Source organism: Eumetopias jubatus, unplaced genomic scaffold, assembly GCF_037043125.1.
Source record: "Eumetopias jubatus isolate StellerSeaLion01/CBP00866 unplaced genomic scaffold, mEumJub1_p1.0 scaffold_4, whole genome shotgun sequence".
Taxonomy (NCBI): domain Eukaryota; kingdom Metazoa; phylum Chordata; class Mammalia; order Carnivora; family Otariidae; genus Eumetopias; species Eumetopias jubatus.
In genome coordinates this window covers 186,638,007-186,660,617 of record NW_028274810.1, presented here as the reverse complement: position 1 = coordinate 186,660,617, position 22,611 = coordinate 186,638,007, and the positions used below count along the sequence as shown (strand labels likewise).

General features: G+C 34.7%; 1 protein-coding gene across 4 annotated transcripts in view; it reads left to right on the top strand.

The window, feature by feature from the left end:
• Window positions 1-22,611, top strand: part of SNTG1 (syntrophin gamma 1) — a 346,950-nt gene that overhangs the window by 119,164 nt on the left and 205,175 nt on the right. For all 4 annotated transcript variants that reach the window (XM_028119009.1, XM_028119008.1, XM_088023148.1 and 1 more), the window contains exon 10: window positions 15,122-15,251. In XM_028119009.1, coding sequence (XP_027974810.1) covers window positions 15,122-15,251 — 130 coding nt within the window. The remainder of the gene's footprint in view (window positions 1-15,121; window positions 15,252-22,611) is intronic.

Below are 22,611 nucleotides of genomic sequence, written 5' to 3'. Positions count from 1 at the left end.
TATCTGAAAAATGTCATGCACTGCCTTTGGGCCACCCTGATCATTCAAATTGGTGCTTCCTTATAAGTAATTTGTTATTTCTCTCTTCCGGCTTTTAAAGTTTTTTGTTTGTTTGTTTCTTTGTTTTTTTCTTTCTTCTTCTTCTTCTTCTTCTTTTTTTTTTTTTTTTAGTTTTCAGAAGTTTAATTGTGATGTATCTTTGCATGGATTTCTTTGGGTTTATTCTCTCCTGGCTTCACTCAGCTTCTTAAATCTGTATGTTTATGACTTTTCAGCAGATGGATGTTTTTCAGTCATTACTTCTTTAAATACTTTGTCAGTCCCAGTATCTCTTCTCTTCTGTCACTTTGTTAATACAATGTTAGCTCTTATATTATTCCTCCACAGATACCTGAAAATTTATACTTTTGTTTTTCAACCAACTTTCTGCTATACAGACTGGGTAAATGCTATTGATTGGTCTTCAAGTTATCTGATTCTATCTTCTCTTGTTTCCAAGAGAAACAAGAATCCATTCGGCATGATTTTATTTTTTTTGTTGTTGATGTGTTTTTCAGTTCTATCATGTCCATTTGGTGTGTGTGTGTGTGTGTGTGTGTGTGTGTGTGTGTGTGTATTTTCTAATTTTTTATTTGTTTTAAGAGCACTTGTAATTGCTTATTCAAGCATTTTTATGATGACTGCTTTAAAATACTTGTCAGATAATTTCAGTATCTCATTCATCTCAGTATTGGTGTGTTTGGATTCTTTTATCTTTCAAGTTGTGATAAAACCAGTGATTTTTTAAAAATTTTATCCTGGACTCTTTGGGTATTAAATTATGACTCTGGATTCTTTTTAAATCTCCTTTTTAAAGCAAGTAATCCCTTTGTTGACATGTAATGTGAGGGCTGGGTGGGGGTGTATGTTAAGTTCTCTGAATGCCCACTCAAACTACCTCATTAAAGATGACTAAAGTGTAAGTTTGCCACACTCCTCAGTCCCTCTGACTAAATCCTGGTGAAAGTCGGATGCCAACTGGATCATGCATTGCCTTTGAGTGGAGCGTCAGCTCATTTCTCTGGTTGACCCTACTGTCACCTGGGAGGATAGAGGGGCAGGACTGATGCATGTTGCTTTATTGCTACAGGATGGGGTAGAGCTCAGCTCTCCATAGTGAGACCCTGTTGACAGAGAGGAGACCCTGCTGACAGAGATGGAGGGAAAGCTGAGAGCAAGGAGTCCCACCTCCCACTACCTCACTCCACCTTGGTGATGACAGATGGCAGTAGAGGCTAAGCTTCTGACTGAGCCATGGTGGTTAGCATGGGAGGAGAGATAGAGTACTAACTTCATTTCATGCCACCTCACTCAGTTTAATTGCCTCAGGGTGGGAATGGGGGTTAAGTTTCCCATTAGACCCCAATGACATTACTCCAAGGGAAATGGGAATGCTGCCTACTTCTTTTACATGGGGGATGGAAGATCAGCTTCCTGCATAGTCCCTTGACCACCACCAGGTGATGGAATCAGAGGAGGTGTAGAAGACTAGCTCCCTGCTTGGCCCTGCTGAAACCTGGAGGAAATGGAACAGTGGTTCCATTGATATTTGATTGTATTAGGGCAGATTTCCAAAAAAGATTGAATGTGGTTAGCTCACTCATTCCCTAGTCCTTTAGGGAGAACAAACTTTGTTGCAACCCTTTTTTTGTCTTGCTGTTAGTGATTCTGGGTTGCAGACTTCTAGATTGCACTGTCTAGGATGTATGGGAGGCAGTAAGAAAACCCATGAGACTTACCACCTTGTCATTCCTCAAGTGCAAAGGTCCCTAGGCAATCAGCCTTATCCTTTCCATTTCAAGCATCATCTATACCTGTTGCTGGAGTATGTCCAAGGTTCATTAGTTGCGTTCGGGAGCATTTGAGAGAAATGGGGCTACTTTTTCTTGGTCAGAATTGGAAGTCCACAAGTGTTGATATTCATAAGGCTTTTTTTTTTTTAGTATTCATTTAATGATATTTTCTAATTTTTGTTTTAATTACTTCTTTGACTCATGGACTATATTTTAGATAAAAGTGTATTGCAAAATTTCAAAATATTTTGGGATTTTTCTATTTTTTTTTATTGCTTTCTAGTATAATTTCATGCAGAATAATTTCAATCCTTTGATACTTGTTGAGACTTTATTTCATCCAGTGTATGAATAGTTCCAAATGTTCTACATGCACTTAAAAGAATTGGTATTCTCATTTTCTTTAGTGTAGTATTGTACATATTTCAACCAGGCCATATTTGTTCATATTGAGAAAAGTGCATCTCACTTTCCTACTATGATGGTCACTTTCTGTGTTTCTCCTTTTTAGTGTGTCAATATTTATTGTATACATTTAATTTTACATTATTGGGTATAAGCAGATTTAGAACCTTATGGCTTTTTGATGTATAACCCTTTTATCATTATGAAATGTCCCATATCTCTGGAATTGTTTCTTGCTTTCAAGAATTACACTGGATATCTACCAGCTAATATTTACATTATATATTCTTTTATCCATTTCTTTCAACTTTCATTAGTCTTACTCTACAAAATGTGTCCTTTCTGAGCTGTATTTATTTTTCTTTTATTTCTTTTTTTAATCCAAAATAACAATCTTAATCTTCCAGTTGGATTATTTAGTCTAGTTTATTGTAATTACTGGTATCTTTGGGATTATATCTACCATCTTAGTATTTGTTTTCTATCCAACCCTTTAGGTTTTTTGTTTTTTATAATTAAACATTTTATCTTGAGATAATTGTATTTTCACATGCAGTTGTATGAAATAATACAGAGATTCTGTTTATTCCTTACCCATTTTCCTAAATGGTAACTTCTTGAAAAACTATAGTACCATACCACATTCAGGAAATGGATAAAATCCACCACTCATTCAGATTTCACATGTGTGAGTGTGTGTGTGTAGCTCTATAGAATTTTTTCTCATGTTCACATTCTTTTATCCACAATCAAGAACAGTTCCTTGAGAACCATAAGAACCTTTCTGTTGCCCTTCTATAACTATGCCAATATCCTTCTCCCCAACATACCCCTGACCTCTGACAATTTATTAATCTGTTCTTCACTTCTATTATTATGTCATTTTAAGAATATTATATAAATGAAATCTTACATTATGTAACCTTAATGGATTGAATTTTCTTACTTAGCATAATTCTCTAGTAATTATTCCAAGTAGTTGCATTTTTCAATTATTAATTTCTTTTTAATTTTTAATAGTATTCCATGGTATGGATATACTATATTAAAAATATGCACCCCCATATCTGGGGTGTTCCAGTTTTGGGATATTCTAAATTAAGATGCTCTGAACATTTACGTATAGATTTTTACATGAACATACATTTTCATTTCTTTGAGTAAATGCTCAAGAGCTCAATTGTTGAGTTGTATGCATATTTAGTTTTATAAGAAACACGTACACTGTTTTTTAGACTGGCTGTATAATTCTACATTCCCACTAACATGTATGAGTGATCTAGTTTCTCTACATCTTTGCCAGTATCTGGTGTCATTGCCATCTTTTTAGTTCTCATTCTGCTAGGTATGTAGCAATATGACACTGTGACTTGAATTTGCGTATCCTAATTATGCTGAACATCTTTTCATGTGCTCCTTTGTCACACAAAATGTGACAAAGGTGAAATTTCTTTGTCTTTTGACTCTATTGTAATTCACTTATTTTATTTTATTTTTTTACTATTGAGGCTTGAGAGTTTTATTTATATTCAAGAAAAAGTTCTTTGTCTCAACACACTAGTTTTTGTATTTCATCTCCTTTATTTTTTTAATGATTGCTGTCAAAAATTAAAGATTATTGTTATTTCCTCTATAATATTGTTATATATGTATACTTTTTTGTTTGTTTTAGATATTACCTAAACATTATATGATATGTCGTGGTCCATTCAGACTGCAATAACAAAATGGGTGGTTTATAAATCACAGAAATTTATTTCTTACAGTTCTGGATGCTGGAAGTTCAAGTCAAAGTACTATGATAGTAGAGTTCTCTGGTAAAGGTGATCTTCCTGATTCATATCTGTTGTCTTCTCTCTGTGTACATACAAAGTGGAAGGGGCTAGGGATTTCTCTGGAGTCTCTTTTATAAAACACTAATGCCATTCATGACAACTCCACTCTTATGGCTTAAGCCACTTAAGCCACTCCCAAAGGCTAAACCTATTAATGCCATCACATTGGTCATTAAGATTTCAACATATAAATTTTTGGAGTGAGGGGAGCAGGGGACACAAACACTCAGACCATAGCATCATACAATTTAATTCAATTTACTAGTTTTGCCTTTTGGGAAAATGATAGAAATTTATTTATTTATTTATTTATTTATTTATTTATTTATTTATTTTTGATATTTTATTTATTTATTTGACAAAGAGAGAGACAGAGAGAGAGGGAACACAAGCAGGGGGATTGGGAGAGGGAGAAGCAGGCTTCCTGCCAAGGAGGGAGCCCAGTGCAGGGCTCGGTCCCAGGACCCTGGGATCATGACCTGAGCTGAAGGCAGATGCTTAACGACTAAGCCACCCAGGTGCCCTGGAAAATGCTAGAAATTTAGAACACTTTAACTCTTTATTCCTTTGTTATCTTTGGACATATTTTTTTTAAGGTTTTATTTATTTACTTGAAAGTGAGAAAGAGAGAGAGAGAGAGCATTTAGGCAAGGGAGGAGCAGAAGGAGAGGGAGAAGCTGACTCCTGGGTGAGCAGGGAGCCCAATGTGGGTCTTGATCCCAGGACCCTGAGATCATGACCAGAGCTGAAAGCAGACGCTTAACTATCTGAACCACTCAGGCACTCCTGGACATAGTTCTGATATGATATTTAATTCTATAGATATTTTAAATTCCTCAAGATATTATATTATTATTTTCACATAACTCTTCAAATTATCCTACCTTTAATCTTCCTGTTTTTCTTTGTTTCTTTCTTTTGGTTTTATTTTTCTTCAGCTTTAAGAACTCTTTTAATATTTCTATTAATGATATATTTTTAAGTGCATATATTTGTTTTGTTTTTATTTTAAAAAATTTACACAGATACATGATGTAGAATCATTTAGCTAAAACAATTTATGAGAAAAAAGAAATTGTTTGGATGAGTCCAGATGACTCTAGATGACTCCCTACATTTTTATTTTTATGGTGCTGCAATACATCAACAGCTTTTAGCAATTGAATTAATTATACTGAATAAATATTACAGCAATAAGCAGTTATAAACATAGCACTATTCAGAGTGGATTGCACAGCAATTCAGATTCAAGAGCTAATTTATTGTTCATTCATTCACTCAATAAATATTGATTTAATGTCTGTAAGTAGGAGGTGTTGTGTTTGGTTCTTTCCTGAAGGAGTTTACAGGCCAGTGGCAGTTGCAACAGTGAGGAGAAAAAAAAATAATAATAAAAGAATAAATTACTGGCCCAGTATGGCAAATATAGGAAATTATTTATGTTGGTTCACAACCTAGGATGTTATTTGCTGGCTGGTTTTCCCAAGGCCCATAATTTTAACTTCAGTGATAAAATATGTCTTGTATTTAATTACAACAAAGTTGTGTTACTGTCATATACTATTATGTATAAATTAAAACATCACAGTATTTTTTATCAGTGATAAGACAATTTTTGTTCATCTATGGTAATGACGCTGACTTAGGAATATATATATCAGATTTAAATTCTGAAGTGTGATAATTTTGCAGAGCATTGTAGTGTTGGGGTATTAGAATGGGAATGGGAAGTAGAGATTGTGGGAACTTTGGCTATTTTTTAATTGCTAAACTTAATTTTCCCTATATGAAAAGTGAGTATATTGAATATATATAATCTCCATACATTCAGTGCTTAAGCTTAACATGCCTTACAGCTCAGAAGCACTTAATAAATGCTTATTAAATTAGTTTTAATCAGAAAACATTCCATCTCTCTTTTTGAGTACAAGTATCATCTACTGCATGCTTTTCAAACAGTATGAAAATCAATAGTATTGGGGCGCCTGGGTGGCTCAGTCGTTAAGCGTCTGCCTTTGGCTCAGGTCATGATCCCAGGGTCCTGGGATTGAGCCCCGCATTGGACTCCCTGCTCTGCAGGAAGCCTGCTTCTCCTTTTCCTTCTCCCCCTGCTTGTGTTCCCTCTCTCGCTGTGTCTCTCTGTGTCAAATAAATAAATAAAATCTTAAAAAAAAATCAACAGTATTGAAATAAAATCTACTGATTTACACTATTACTTGTAGAGAATACCAATGGTGGCAGAATCCCTAATGCTTTTCCAAGAGTGTTCAGCTTTTTACTCCTGAGGTGAGGACGTCTGAGTTGGTACCATTTTTTTTGGCACCTATGGATGAAGTTTAGTACTGGAACAGAGAGCAAGGATGGTGATTGTGAGAACTGTGCTTTTAACATGCAAGAATTTTGTAAAATGAATTCTAATGATGGGGACAAATATGAATAAGAAACACTCAATTCATAGTTGTTCATTGAAGGATGGGACTTTTCAGAAATGTATGTTAGGGGATCTCAGGAGGAAGAAAAAAAAGTGATGGTATGAAATAGAAAAGAAGTGAATAGGTGGGAATAAAAAGACTGTCTATAATACTATGAAAACAGAATCTATTGTAAATAGTGTTTTAAAGTGAAGAAAGTTGATTTTATTAACTACAGAAAAGAAATACTGAAAGGACTCAGAAACTCATTAATTTTGGAGCGATTTAAGGTGGAATGATTTTTGAAGTGGATTGAATTCAAAAATAGTTCGTTATAAGAAGAATATTGACAGGGGCACCTGGGTGGCTCAGTTGGGTAAGCATCTGACTCTTGATTTCAGCTCAGGTCATGATCCAGGGTCGTTGAATTGAACCCCACATTGAGCTTCATGCTCAGTGGAGAGTCTGCTTGAGATTCTCTCTTTCCTTCTCCCTTTACCCCTATCCACTCTCTCTCTCTCTCAAATAAACAAACAAACAAACAAATAAAAACTCTAGAAAAAATAAAGAAGAATATTGACAGTAAAGAAAGAGAAGCAGCATGTAAAGGATAAGCAAATGTGATGAGGAGGAAAAGAGGGATATGAAGTTCAAGGCATATCATGGTCAGGTCATGTTTACTAATTGGCAGAAAGGAGTCAATACCAGAGAAGCTGGAGGAGAAACAGCTTCTTGTTTGGGTGTACCATTACTCTTGCTATTCCACTGATCTCTTGTTACATGTGGTCCTATATACATGGATCCATAGTGATTGAACTTATTCACTTTTTCCATTTTCTGTAATAGGTGAACAGGTCTACAAGGACTCTGCTTCATGTAAACCAGGAACAACCAATGATTTTCAAAAAATATTCAACTAAATAACATTAAGATTTCACCTACCCACCTACTCACAAGCCATACAAGTGTCCCTTTGTATAGCACAATCTCCATATATACTCCACCTCTTCACCTGTTGGTTTGCAAACTGGTCCCCTTACTCATGTAAGGGCAAGGAAAGACTTAAGAAAGAGGCAGAACACTCCAGATTAGTAAGTGACAGGTTTAATAAGCAAAAGAACTTACTTATGTGGTTTGTCTTGAGTGACTGCAAAATGAGTAGATCTCTGCACCCACCAAACAGAATCTTTAAGTTGATATAGAAGCCTTAATTGGGTTCAGTCATGTATACCACCCAGACGGTTTCAACAACACCTTATTCTCTCAAGGCAATGTCCTTGGAACAGCTCCCATTGTGGAAATGGTAGGCAGAACGTACATTCTAAGGACAGGGCAGGTGGTGAGGAGCCTTCAGGAGCCTGGGTCTAGCTTGAGGATCAACTGGCAATCATATATTCTCCATAACCCCATCTAACATCTGTTCTTATACATTGGTACTGTGGGGTTAAGGGAGAAAGTGCCATAACTCTTTTAAGATATACAATTTTCTCTTTGGAAAAGCTCAAATTTCCTTTGGGCAACTCTAGACCAAATTTGCTTAGTTTTTTCAACCTAGAGAAAAATTATCTTGTCAGATATCCCCTATTTATTTTATTTCTCAAGTTTATGACATGATTATTGATGCTTCAATAATACAAGCCTAACAATTACATTTTAACATTTTCTGTAGCCAGAGAAAGATGGAGTCCCAGCGAATATGAGTATATGTGGAAAATTGAAAAAAACAAATAAGGAGTAAACTTTAAAAGAGCCTATTTCAGTAAGTTTTGGGCTTAGATAAAAGATTTCTGATTGGGCGCCTGCGTGGCTTGGATAGTTAAGTGTCTTCCTTCAGCTCAGGTCATGATCCCAGGGTCCTGGGATCGAGTCCCGCATCGGGCTCCCTGCTCCTTGGGAGCCTGCTTCTCCCTCTGCTTCTCTCTCTCTCTCCCTCTGTCTCTCATGAATGAATAAATAAAATCTTTAAAAAAAAGATTTCTAATTGATAAAATAAAAAGATATGTATTTTTAAAAGCCGTAAAAATTTTTTTAAACCCATAAAATTTTAACAAAAAATAGGGTAAAGACACCAGATATTCAAGAGTTGGAAATCAAGGATATCTTTTCAGAATGACATAGAGATAGGTAGGATTCAAGAATTGAAGAAAGACAAGCTATGGAATAGTTTTTACAAGAAATAGGACTATCCAGTTGTGTGAGATAAATACAATGACTGTTAGGTAAGCAAAAGAATCTGCTGTATAGATAATGCTGACTGAAGTGAGGGTAGAAAGATGGCAAATTAGATCACAGATACTAGGATCCTGATTCCCAGATATCAATTGTATTCGGACTGTTTTGCACAAATTATTATTTTTTTCCAGGGAATTATGACACATCAGGAAGAAAAAGCTATAAATTTAATTCAATTAAAGTTATTAAGTGCTGGGAATTCATAAGGTAGAAATAGCTGGAAGTCAAAATGGCAGGAAATTCTAGGACAGGAAAAAAACACGTAATTGAAATGGATGAACTGGGAACTCAGTCTATGGAGGAATGCAAATATATGTTGAATAAATTTATGGACAAAGACCATTAGATGGGTTAAAAAAAGATGAAGAAGAATAAGATAATTAAGTGGTGATGGAAAGGAAAAGATTATAGTCAAAGAACAGAAATGTCAGAATTTAAGTTTGACAGTCTTTGTCTTGAATGACAACCAGATCTCAAGTTATCAAAAGCAATGGATTTCTAAAATAATGGAAAGAAAATAAAAGACATACAAATTAGGAAGGAAGAAATAAAACTTACTTTGATTACAGATGGCATGATAACGAATGTAGAAAATCAGAAATAATTGACAAAAAATTCTTGTAATTAATAAGTGATGATAGCATGTATGCAGGATACAAGATATGAAAAATACAATACCATTTACATTAACACCCAGATAAATGAAATGTTGATCTATAGGAAGAAAACTAGAAAACTCTGGTGAACAAAATCAAAGGGAAATTAAATAAATGGAGAGACAGTCCATGTTCATATATAGGAAATCTTGATATTGTCAAAATGCAGTGTTCCTAACTTGATCTTTAGAGTCAATGCAGTCCCAATCAAAATCCTAGCAAGTTATTTTGTGACTTTTTTGGAAGAGTCAGAAGACCCAGAATAGCCAACATAATATTCAAGAACAAGAAGAGTTAGAGGACTGACACTACCTGACTTTAAGACTTAGCAAAAGCTGCAATAATCAAGACAGTGTAGTACTGCAAAATAATAGACAAATAGATCAGTGGAACAGAATAGAGAGCCCAGAAATAAACTCCCATAAATACAGTCAGCTGACGTTGACAAAGAAGCCAAGACAATACAACAGAGAAAAGACTCTTCAACAAATGGTGCTAAAACAACTGGACATCCATATGCAAAATAATGAATCCAGACACAGACCTTACACCCTTCCTCAAAATTAACCCCAAATAGATCAGAGACCTAAATGTAAAACACAAAATTATAGAACTTCAAGAAGATAACATAGACAAGAACCTGAATAAACTTGGGTGTGGTGATGATTTTTAGACACAACTTTGAAAGCATGATCTATGAAAGAATGAACTGATGTTAGACTCCATTAAAATTAATAATTTATGTTCTACAAAAGATAATGTCAGTAGAATGAGAAAATAAGCTATGGACAAGAAGAAAATGTTGCAAAAGACACTGATAAAGGACTGTTATGCCTCCCCCCACCCCCCAAAAAAGGGAAGAAAGAAAGATGAAGCTCTTAAAACTCAACAATAAGAAAACAAACAACCCAACCAAAAAATAAATAAATAAATAAATAAATAAATAAATAGGCCAGAAACCTTAACAGACACCTCACTAAAGATAATATGCAGATGGCAAGTAAATGTATGGAAAGATGCCCCACATCATATATCACCAGGGAAATGCAAATTAAAACAACAATGGGATACTAGCATACCTATTAAAGTGACCAAAACCCAGGACAGTGACAACACTGAATACCTAGAAGGATATGGGGAGCTAAGAATTCTCACTCACTGAGCAGAGAGGATATTTAGGGCAATAAAATACTCTGTATGATATTATAATAATGGATACATGCCATCATACATTTGTCCAAGCCCACAGAATACAGAACACTAAGAGTGAACCCTAATGTAAACTATGGTCTTTGGGTACTAGTGATGTGTAAATGTAGGTTCATCAATTGTAACAAATGTACCACTGTAGTTGGGGAAGTTGATAATAGGGGAGGCTATACATGTGTGTAGGCAAGGAGTATATTGGAAACTCTGTACTTTCTCCTCAATTTTTCTGTGAACCTAAAACTGCTTTTTAAAAAAGTCTTTAAAATGCTAGGTATGAGGGATAAATATTGCTATATTTATTTTACACATAGAAAAATTAGAGGTCAGAAATTTACATAAAATTAAGTTATTTGCAATAACTTTGCAGAAAATAAATGGAGTGGGATAGAAGAGCTTTTCAGAAAAAGGGAATACTGGGGAGAGAAAAGACATAGTTGCATAAAATTACAGGACTTACTTAGAGAACGATGAGTTATTGTGTTTCAAATCATGAAATGAACTGGCAATTTAAACCTTGGAAAATAGGTAACAAAAGAGTTCCGAAGAGCTCCTCATGTACCTCACCAAAAAGTTTAGGTTTTTAGCCTGATCAATAAAGGCTACAATGAGGCGGTCAACCAAGATAAGATGCCCAGTGCAGAAATGATCTTGAACTTGGTGAATGTGAATTGAACTCAACAAGAAATAGAGTAAATTGCTGGAATCACTAACCTAAGTGCCTTTTAATTTTTTTCCTTTCCTTTATCACTTTCCCAAATAATTAATAACCAAATCAAGTAAATGGCTTATTTTTAATTCCACCTGAGTCAATGTTCTCTCCTAGTACACAGAAAACCACTCTCTCAAAACAGACTCTTATCATTGTCGATCTTGTGTATTGCAATTCCCTCTTACATCCCTCTTTGTTTTATCATTTTTTCCCTATCTTCTTAACCACCACAGAGAAATCTCTAAAATACAAATATGAGCCTTTCATTCCAAAGCTTGAATGTTTCCATTGGCTCCCCCTGACTTTCAAGATTAGGTAGAAATGTTGTAACATGCTTTGCAAAGCTCTTAATGATTAGGCTTTACTTTATCTCCCACTTTATGACTCGCCACTTCCCCACATGCACATTGTCCAAACCAAAAACTCCATATTTCTCCCAACATGCTCCTGATATTTGGTTTTGGATTAACAATCTCCTGTCTAAATGCTTTCCCTTCTCTTCTCCATTGAAGCCCTTTAGCCAGTGAGAACCAAAAGCTTGAAGTAATTTTGACACTACTCTCTTCCTCAAATACCATTTAAAAAATGGTGTTATTAAATCACATCTTTTCTAATAAATTTATAAATCCCTTGAGATAATTGGTTCATTTTCACTCTAACACATATTTATTTCAATTCCATATCATCTCATAGTTTACCAGTTATAATATCGGTAGTCCTCTATATAAAGGCCTGTGGTTGCTCCCTCTAGGCTCTGAGCCCCTCGACTGACATACAAAGCCCTTCTGCTCCAAGCCTGCCTGTTCATATTCCACCCTCTCCCTCATGAATGTGGCAATTCAGCCACTCCAAACTGCTATATTTTAGTGTCTGCAATTCTTGCTCCTCATGCTTGAAGTGCTGTCTCTCTGCTTTCTCCTGTTCACTCCTCACAAATTTAACATCTCCTACATATGCCTTCATGAAATATAAAATCAGTAATGAATCAAAATGTGAATCATTAATGGTGTTAGACATATATATAAATTTATATATATGCATAAATTATATTGAAAATTACGTATGAACTTTTATAGTTTGCAGAATATTTCTCACACAAAAGAAGAATAAATTTGTATTAAAAAATAAACCTGCATTGAAATTCAGCAACTTTTCATTGCCAAAGCAATGGCCAAAAATCCTTAGAAAAATATAAAAATATTGAGCAGATAATAACTTCAGGTTATTTAATCCTAATATTGTAACTGTTTTTTCAGCAAGTGTGTGTGTGCACGCATGTGTGTATATTAAGAATCATAATTCTGTCTGGTATCCTCTAGACTACTACAGATACTGTTAAAGTTTAATGTTTCACAATACCAAATAAATGGATAATGTAGTCTATTGATTTCAAAAGCACTATAGTTCTTCCTAAGTGCCTGATGAAGCAGTAAGTCCACTAAACATTCTCAAATATTGCAGTCAAGACTACATATTAATGGATTATTCACAGGAAAATTATTCATAGAGCTTCAGTGATATGTGAAAGTTATCTGGATCTCACCAGTTACTCCATAAATACTTGTTAAATCAGTAAAGTAGATTATTCTCATTTTCCTATAGAGGAAATTGTGTCACAATTAAGTGGACTAATTTACCAATATGCTCATTTATTCAGTAGCAGAGGAAGAAATATGACTCAGACTATAATCCTTATGATCAGCCTATTTTGGAAGAAGTCATATGTAGGCAAAGGAACTGTTCAAGTATTTCACTTATATTCATGAAAGGGTTTCCATTAAATCAACCAGAAAAGTTGAAACAGAATGTAAAAAGTGATATATGTTAATATATAAGCCTGGATTTATAAAAGATTAGTCCCTCAGAATTATTCTTTCTAGGGACTATGTAACGTATATGATTACATAGATTGCAGATTTGATTTAAGTGTATTTACTTTAATCAGCTAAAAATATCAGAAGCTGCCATGATTCATTTAAAGCAGAGAGGACAAATACATTCAGGAATGCTTTAATTTATGGTACATGAAGCAATGGTTATAATCATCAGAGAGCAGAAAGAAATGTATATTACTAAACTCAAATTAGTTCTCATTTTCCATGGATGGTTGAGTTCTCTGGATATTTTAAATGTCTTCCTCACTGCTGAATATCAAAATTAAAGCTAAGAAAGATACACAAAGTTATAATATTCTTTTCAGGCAATGCATATTTTTTTCTTGTCACAAATTCAAAAGAATGTTACTTCAAAGATACAGACAATAGTTGTACTTTCTAAAGTCTTTTCATGTATTTTTAAGAGAAAACAAAAAAAAGTATATTTGAATGCTTCCCTGTTATCAGTTGAAAGGGCTCAGTGAAGGGTATAAGATCAAATTCTCTAAAAATATCAGTAACTTAGAGGCAGAGTGCCTTAGAAGCGAAAGCTTTAGCATTTGTCCACTTATGAGATACAGACTAGTGTCACGGGAAGGCAGGGTGAAACAGGTGCTGGAGTTGAGCCAGACCTGTGCTCTGTGGAGTGTTCTTTCTTTGGGGAAGCGAAATCCTGCCTACTATCCACATATACCTACTTACAAAATAACGAAGACAGAAAAGGTATTAAGAGAAAAAGATATAAATTTATATAACTTACAAAGGGTTTGAATGTTGAACTACAGAACTTTTATATTTCTCCATAATTGGCTGATATTTAAATATAGCTTGTGCATTTCCAAAGTGTATGTTACACAACAGAGTAATTCTCAAGCCCAAGCGATTTGGCTAACTTTCATTCATTTTGAAAATTGTATTAATTCTTGTCCATTAAGCTCATATCTAAATATGCAAGAACTTGATAAAGAAAAAAAAATCATTAAAGCTGTAGGGAGCCAGTTTGAATTCTTTAGCACTTTGGTAAACAATTTAGTATGGCATCATTTAATTTTCTCTAACAACAACAACCAAAAAATCAACAAAAGACCATAAGGATATTTATATTGGTCATTGGATTTTAAAGAAAAGTTTGGTTGTTCTTGAAATGCACAACATTAACAGAAATTCAGAGAAAATTTGAATCTGAGGAGGCGCTATGAACCTTTGTCCAAACCATCTTTGAGAAGAGGAATGAACTGAGGTTGAACATGGTTTACAGCTAACAAAATGCTGTTGTTCATGACGTCAGGTGATTTTTTATACGATGTTTAATGTTTGTGTCTCTTTTTTGGTGATCTTTCCATTATAAATCACAAAATGCATTGAAAAATGTAAAGGGGTGCCTGGGAGGCTCAGTCAGTTAAGCGACTGCCTTCGGCTCAGGTCATGATCCAGGTGTCCTGGAGTTGAGCCACCCACAGGGCTCCCTGCTCGGCGGGGAGCCTGCTTCTCCCTCTCCTCCCCGCTCCTGCTCTCTCTCGCTGTCTCTGTTGCTCTTTGTCTCTCTCTCTCTCTCTCAGACAAATAAATAAAATCTTTAAAAAAAGAGAGAGAGAAATGTAAAGAGGAAATGATGTCAGCCGAAGTAATAAATAAACTTCTATGTATATTTTTATGGTAAACCGGGAAAATAAGCCTTCTAAAATGTCTTAGATATTCTTCCATTTACATAATATATATTTTACAACTCAAATCTTCTCCAAATTTATCTGAATCTCAGGATACTTTCTAGTAATTCAAAATTATATGTTATCTGGGTTCATTCTTAGTGTTCCATTTAAAAACAGAGAAATAAGCACATATGAATTTGAAGCTGTATTTGTATTGTGTAAAAGAAAAGCTTTCAACAGATACTATTTCAACTTGCAAATAGATAAATGAGATGATGTTTGATCTGATTTGTTCTGACATGTCTGCAGGCAGAATGCTTTTCAAGTCATTGCTGTGGACGGGGTCTGCAGTGGGATTATTCAGTGCCTCTCTGCTGAAGACTGTATTGACTGGCTACAAGCAATAGCAACTAACATTTCAAACCTCACAAAGCACAATGTAAGTAGTGATTCAAAGAATACCTGGCCATAGAGTTTCTCAGCCGTGGTAAATTTCTGCAGTATATATGTAACTTTACAATAACTACTTGGTGTTTACCTAAGAGTGAATTTATATCCGTCATGAAAGCTATTCTGGAATACTTACTTAAAGAAAATCACTTTATCTTGAGAGTTTTAGCCCAGTGTATCAGATCAAGAATACTTACACATTTACGTTTTCATTCACAAACATGATAAACCATCAATGTAAGTTAAATAAGTGAAAATAAATATGTACATATATATTGTAGATATATGTACATATAGATATATGTACATTAAATGTAGATACATGTACACATATATGTAGATATTTATACATGTAAGTATAAAAGCAGATATATGTACATATAAGTATATGTACATATATCTGTAGATATGTAGATATATGTACATATAAGTATAAAAGTATCCTGAGCTAAAGCAGTACTGAATTTTGAGATAGCATTATTGAGTTTCCATTAGTGATTTTAGAATTGCAGCTGCAACCATTTGATGGGGTAAGAGGGGTGGGTGAAAGAGTCAGCATGGAGACTGAAGGTCCCACCTGGGATGATATTGGCACAGGAACAGTCAGAAGACACACTGTGGGAGCCAGCAACCCACCTCTTAGAGCCATGTCTATAATACCAGTAATGGCTTCTCTACTTTTTCCTTACTTTTCTACTCCAACCTTTTTTCTCCATTCCGATCTCTTCATTATCTCTATCTTCTCATTACCACTATTCTTTCATAACCTAACGAATCCTTTCTCCCCTTACTTCTAGCAGAAGTATAGTCTAACAAAATATGCAAAACTAAAAACATCACTTCCTTGAGTACTGATGTAGTTCATTAAAGGTTATTTGATCAGGGCCACATCACTATAATCTCTGCCTCCACAGTCACATCACGTCTTCCTCTGTGTGCCTGTTCTCCTTTTTGTGTCTCTTATAAAGACACTCATCATTGGATTTAGGGCCCACTCAGATAATCCAGGATAATCTCGCCCCAAGATCCTTAACTTAATTACATCTACAAAGATCCTTTTTCCAAATAAGGAAATCTTTGTAAGTTCCAGGAATTTGATGTGGCTATCATTTTTTTAGTGGTGGGAGGGCAGTCATTGTTTGGTGTAGTGCAAAAACTAATATGGCAGACAAACAATTTCAGACATTATGTTCTGATTTATTTTCCAAGGTGGTGTATCTAATATCAGCTGAGTTTTCAAAGTCTTTATTCTGCACTTCATGAGACTGAACCTAGAATTTCTTTCAGTTCATCCATGGAGTTAGGGTATCCCCTTCTCCCTCTTGCTTGTCTCTAGAATTTCCCCCACACTGTCTGGCTGCCAGGGAAGAGCTGTCCTTCATCTGTCCAGAAAGTCAGAGCTTTTCTCAAACTATAGCCTCCTGCACTGTTGTACATTGCTTCATGACAAAACAGCATGAAAAAAAGAAAAAGAGAGAGAGAGAGAGAAAAGTAATAAGGATCCCTCCCATAATGGGCTCTTCCTAGTTATTTATTCTAAAGGGTGGGTTCTCTCTTGGGATTTCTAGGTGCTCACAGTGCCACTGAACTTGTAACAGCAGCTGTTTGACAACCTGGCCTTGGAGTAGGGTCACGAGCCAAAAAGAGAAAATGTCATGAGTGTCCTTTCCAGAACCCACGACTCACAGGGGCCCTTTCTCAGGCTTCTAGTCAGAAAGATGAGCTTTTCTCACAGTTCTGCTGTTCATGATCTAATTTGTCTTCATCTCATGTCAACCCTGGGAAATAAAGGAAGCAAAAACAAAACAAAACAAAAACAGGAAACCCGCTGTAATCATATTAGTTGTTATTAAATTTTTACTTCTCTCCCCAGTGTCCTTGCTGTTATTTTCTTTAAAGATTTTTCATGTAGTTGTCTTTTATATTTTGCCCAGTGTAATTAGTTATGGTCAGTGGGAGAAACGGGCTGCAGTGGGCTTATTTCTTTTTGTCTAAAGCCGGAAGCAGTAGTTACTTTTAATAGAAATAAATGTAAGCAAAAAGACAGTGTACTAAAAGAAAATAATTGCTATCTTATCTTGACATATTTTGGAAATACCCTTTAAGAACCCAGGTAAAATTAAGTCATTTTCAGTCAAATAGAAAGATATAGAAAATTCATAAGAAAGGATGTTGAGTCAAAGAAATACTGAAGGGATTTGTTTTTTTTAAGAAAAGAAAAAATAATTCTAGATTATTTTCTAGGCATGGAGATGTGGGAAGGAATAAATAGTAAAGAAAATGATAAGCTTATGAATAAATTTAGATGAACATTGTATAAAACAATATTACTTTTTTCTTGAGGTATTTAGATAAATAAACAGAATTAAAATGTATCCCAAAGCAATATCATGTATGCCCAAAAGAAGTCAATGTAAATAAAACCTAATATGTTAAAAACAGATATTTTTTGCATTTTTTTAAAATTTTTTATTGTTATGTTAATCACCATACATTACATCATTAGTTTTTGATGTAGTGTTCCATGATTCATTGTTTGTGCATAACACCCAGTGCTCCATGCAGAGCGTGCCCTCTTTAATACTCATCGAAAAACAGATTTTTTTATTTATTAGAGGACACCCTAACTTAATAGGCAAAGTGTATAACTTAAAAATTAACCAAGGAACAAGTGAGAAAATAATGTTAATACAGAAAGAGAACTCCACAAGAAAATAAAAGAAAAATAAAATAGCACAAGTTGGACAAGTAGGAAGCACAGAGTAAGATGGTGATTTAAGTCCAAATATATTAAGTATTTACAATAGAGTTAAATAGACCAAACTGTCCAGTTGCATATAAAGATTGTCAGACTGGACAACAACAATATCAACAAAAATAACATTTATGTATTTCTTACCAGAGAAGGTATAAAATCAAGACATTAGTAGAACAAAAGTAAAAGTATAGAGAAATGCAGTGCAAACAATAATGAAAGATAAATGTGGGAGCTTTGTTGATATATCAGGTAAGGTGAACTTCATGGCAAATATATTACCAAAGATAGAGATGGTTGTTTCATAATAATAATAAACATTTAATTCACTAGGTAAATGAAGGAAATGCAAATACTGATGTCACCTGGAATAAAAAATTCCTATTATTTGGGATTGAAAAAGTAGATTGGAAAGAAAAAAAGAAGTACGATTCCAGAGCTAGAACTACAAAACAGTTAAGACATATTTATGACAAAGAGGAAAGAAATATAATGAATTGTGTGATCGCAAGAGGAAAATGACAGATTCGTACAACTCTTCATTTTAGCCTATAGAGGGTCATTAGCACATTTTCCCATCACACATAGGTGGAAATCTCCCATTAAACCATTCACTGAGCACAAAGCGAGTCTGGGATACCTCCCTAACAACGCCCCAGGAGTGGAGCACACTGTAGTTATTTTTCTATTAAAACATATCAGCTTCTCTCCCTGAAATTCCTTAAGGCCAAAATAGTTCTTCCCAGATTATCACTATCAATATCTATCCTACATACACCTTTTAAATGTTAACTGCCCTACCAGGAAAAAAATGAATAAACATGTATTTGTTTTAAAAAATCCTAATTTTTAATCTATAAATTACAAAGAGTAACTGAAAAGAAATTTGAAAATATGATTTAGTCAATAACTCTAAACCAGCACTTAAACTTGGTTTTGTTTCAGATTTTTATTCTGTGCATCTCTGATGGGCAGAATAATAGCATCCCCAAAATATCTATGCCATAATTTCTAGAACCTGTGAGAATATTATCTCACATGGAAAAGAGAGTTAAGGTTGTAGTTGGAATTAATTTTTCTAATCAGCTAACCTTCAAATAAATTAATGAGGCTGGATTATCCAGGATTGCCCAATGTAATCCCTAGTGTCTTTAAAAGTGAGAGAAGATAAGAGGTACCTGGGTGGCTCAGTCAGTTGAACATCTGACTCTTGATCTCAGCTCAGGTCTTGATCTCAGGGTCATGAGTTCAATCCCCACATTGGACTCCACACTGATTGTGAAGCCTACCTTAAAAAAAAAAAAAAAGTGGAAGAAAGTAAAATGAAAGAACTATGGAAATAGCAATGTGAGGAGGAGGTCTGAGACTGTTGGCCCTGAAGATGCAGGAAGGGACCAGAACTTAAAGAAAGCTAGGAGGCCAGTAGAAACTGCCAAAGACAAGGAGATATTGCTCCTCCAGAGCCTCTAGAAAAGAATGCATCCCTGCCAGCATGTTGATTTTATGCCAGTGTGACACATTAGGACCTCTGACCTATAGAACTGTAGGAAAATAGATTAGTATTTTGTTTTCAAGCCACTAAGTTTGTGGTAATTTGTGATTGCAACAATAAAAATCTAATTCAGCATCTAGTTAAATCGACTGCATTTTTTTCATCTAATCTAAATCTCATGGTTTAATCTGAAAAGCATACCTCTAGTCTTATCACATTTAGGCTTCCAGAATAGACACAAAATGCACTTGCATATATCAGAAAAACAGCCTAATATGCATGTTATTAATTAATCCAAGTGCAAAGCAGAATACGATATCTTTTGAGGCCCTACATCCTTTAAAAACAGCTCACTTGTAATATTACAACAAAAATAATCATAATTGTTGAGTTGAAACACACTAATGAAGATGTCTTTGGAGTTGGAAAGAGGGTTTGTTTTTTTCAGTGCCTTGGCAGGCATGGCTAAAAGCCTTCAAATACTATAGAAAATGAGGCAGGATAAATCATCTGAAGGCTGTGAGAACTGCTGGTGCCGAAAGAGCAAGTGTGACTGGTCCAGTCTCTTGGACAGAGGTCAGAACTAATGTCAGAGGGAGTCACTGTGAAGGTATGATGTGGGGAGTTCTGTCTTATTTGGGGAACAACAGCAGCAGTGGCCCTGACCAAGGAGCTGGTGTGTCCAACCTGACTTGATCCTGATCAAACAGGGCAGCACCTCTGTCCTATGTCCTTGCATTTTTGGTCCTTGCCATAGTCCATGCTGAACAAATATGAAATGAACAAATGAGTCAGTCAGTCAATCAGTAGTTGTTTGAAGGACAGATAACCACAAAAGTGGGGAAGAAAAAGAGGGAAAGGGGAAATTAATTGAGCTATAGTAAGCACTGCAGTGAGAATTTCTCATTAAACTCTTCTAACTCATTAAATACTACTGATTAAATTCTTACAACCTTGGAAGCAGCATCTGGTTTAGAATAGCTGTGGAGAAGAGGTCCTGTCAGTGCTGTCTACCTCCAGCATAGATGATTCCTATAGACTGCCTATTATCTGGACATATTCCCCTGTCCCTCATAAATCTTTACCCCTCCTAATAGGTGTCTGATAAACAAGTGTGTTTTTTTTTTTCTTTTTTGAAGTAAATCTTCTGTATGACTTTCTAAGAGGCAAGAATAGAAATATGTAGTGGACTAAAGGGTCAAGAATAAATAGACTGTAATTCATATATCTGATTACAAATCAAGGCAAACACGTTTGAACACCTCTGTATTACACAACAGCTTGATTCTCTTATGAACATTTTTACATGTTAGAAAAGGAAAAATGGTCATAGAATGGACTATGGAGGTCATCTAGCCCCATCTCCCACCCAGTTAAGAAATATCTTCTGCAAAATTCCCTTCAGACAACTCTATACTGGAAATCTTTCAATGACAAGAAAACCACTGTTTCACAATGCAGCAACTGAACCTTTGACAACTCAGTATCAGGAAATGTTCTCTTATACTGAACAAAGCTCTCCTGTAGCTTTCATCCATTTGCACTAGTTCTGCCTTGGGAAAGACACACACTAATTTAAATTTCTCTTTTACTTGGCAACTCTTCTAATATAAAAGGGTAAGTATTGTATGCCACAGGCTGGTTTTGTTTTGTTTTGTTTTTCAATAGAAATATCACTGATGCCTTTTTCCCTGGGTTTTCCCATCCTGGTCCCTGTCCCTGGATGCTTTTATGAATAAGTAGAGTATTAATTATGTATTTAAGTTTTTGTTACTGACATTACCATGAACTCAAGTATCTTAAAGCTTCATTATTATCTTGACATGTATTTACTGAATTTGCAATATCCATTTACATATAATTATATATGAAAACATTAAATGACATTACATTTTATTATGATGATTAATCAAGGTTTGTGTTTTCTCATTAAATAATCTTATATACTACATTAGTGAAAAATATTATATATATATACTACATATACATATATATACATACTACATTAGTGAAAAATATTATATACTGCATTAGTGAAAAAAGTTCAAAGTTTAAGTGTGTGCTTTATATTTAAGTACACTTATGAGTCAGAAAACCTGGTTCTTGTTTTGGTTGCACCAATTACAAAATATTACAAGTTATGAAAACAACCTATACTAAACCATTTAAGAAAAAGCTCTGTTCCTTAGTTTCTTAACATTTCAAAGAATGAACTGTCATTGTTCTTCTCTTCCTTTCTAGGTTACAATGAGATTCAAATAAAACATTTCTGCAGCTGCTAACTACCGTAGCCTATAATGTATAATTTTGAAGAGCAGTATTATATTTACATTAATATAAGGCTAATATTTTACCCCACATTTTTAGAAGAATGTTGTACAATGGAAATTCAATAAAATGTTGTAGATATTAGTAAATTAATAAAAATACAAGAGTATTAAAATATGTTTTATTTTTTAAAGTTGTTTCTTAATATGCATAGTGACTTCCTTTCAGAGTACAGAATGGAAAAGGGAAAGATGTATAACTTTATAAAAGAGACACATAAAAAGTATAACCACAGCAAGTAATCAAAGTAGACTTTAATAGTTACAATCACATGGATAGTATGAACCCTTGATATGATGTAGTAAAAATGGCACTTTACCTCTGTGGTCTTTCTCCCACAAATCTATAACCTTTGCCGTGTCATGAGAAAGGCATCAAAAAATGCCAGTTGATGAAGAATCTACAAAATACTTGACCATTACTCTTCAAAACTGATGTCATAAAAAACAAGGAAAGTCTGAGAAACAGTCACAGCCAAGAGTAGCATAACTCCTTAGGGTAATGATGACTAAATATAATATGGTATCCTGATATGAGGAATTCTTAATCTCAGGAAACAAACTGAGGGTTGCTGGAGTGGTGGGGGGGGAGGGATGGGGTGGCTGGTGATAGACATTGGGGAGGGTGTGTGCTATGGTGAGTGCTGTGAATTGTGCAAGACTGATGAATCACAGATCTGTACCTCTGAAACAAATAATGCAATATATGTTAAAAAAAAAAAAAGAAGATAGCAGGAGGGGAAGAATGAAGGGGGGGAAATCGGAGGGGGAGATG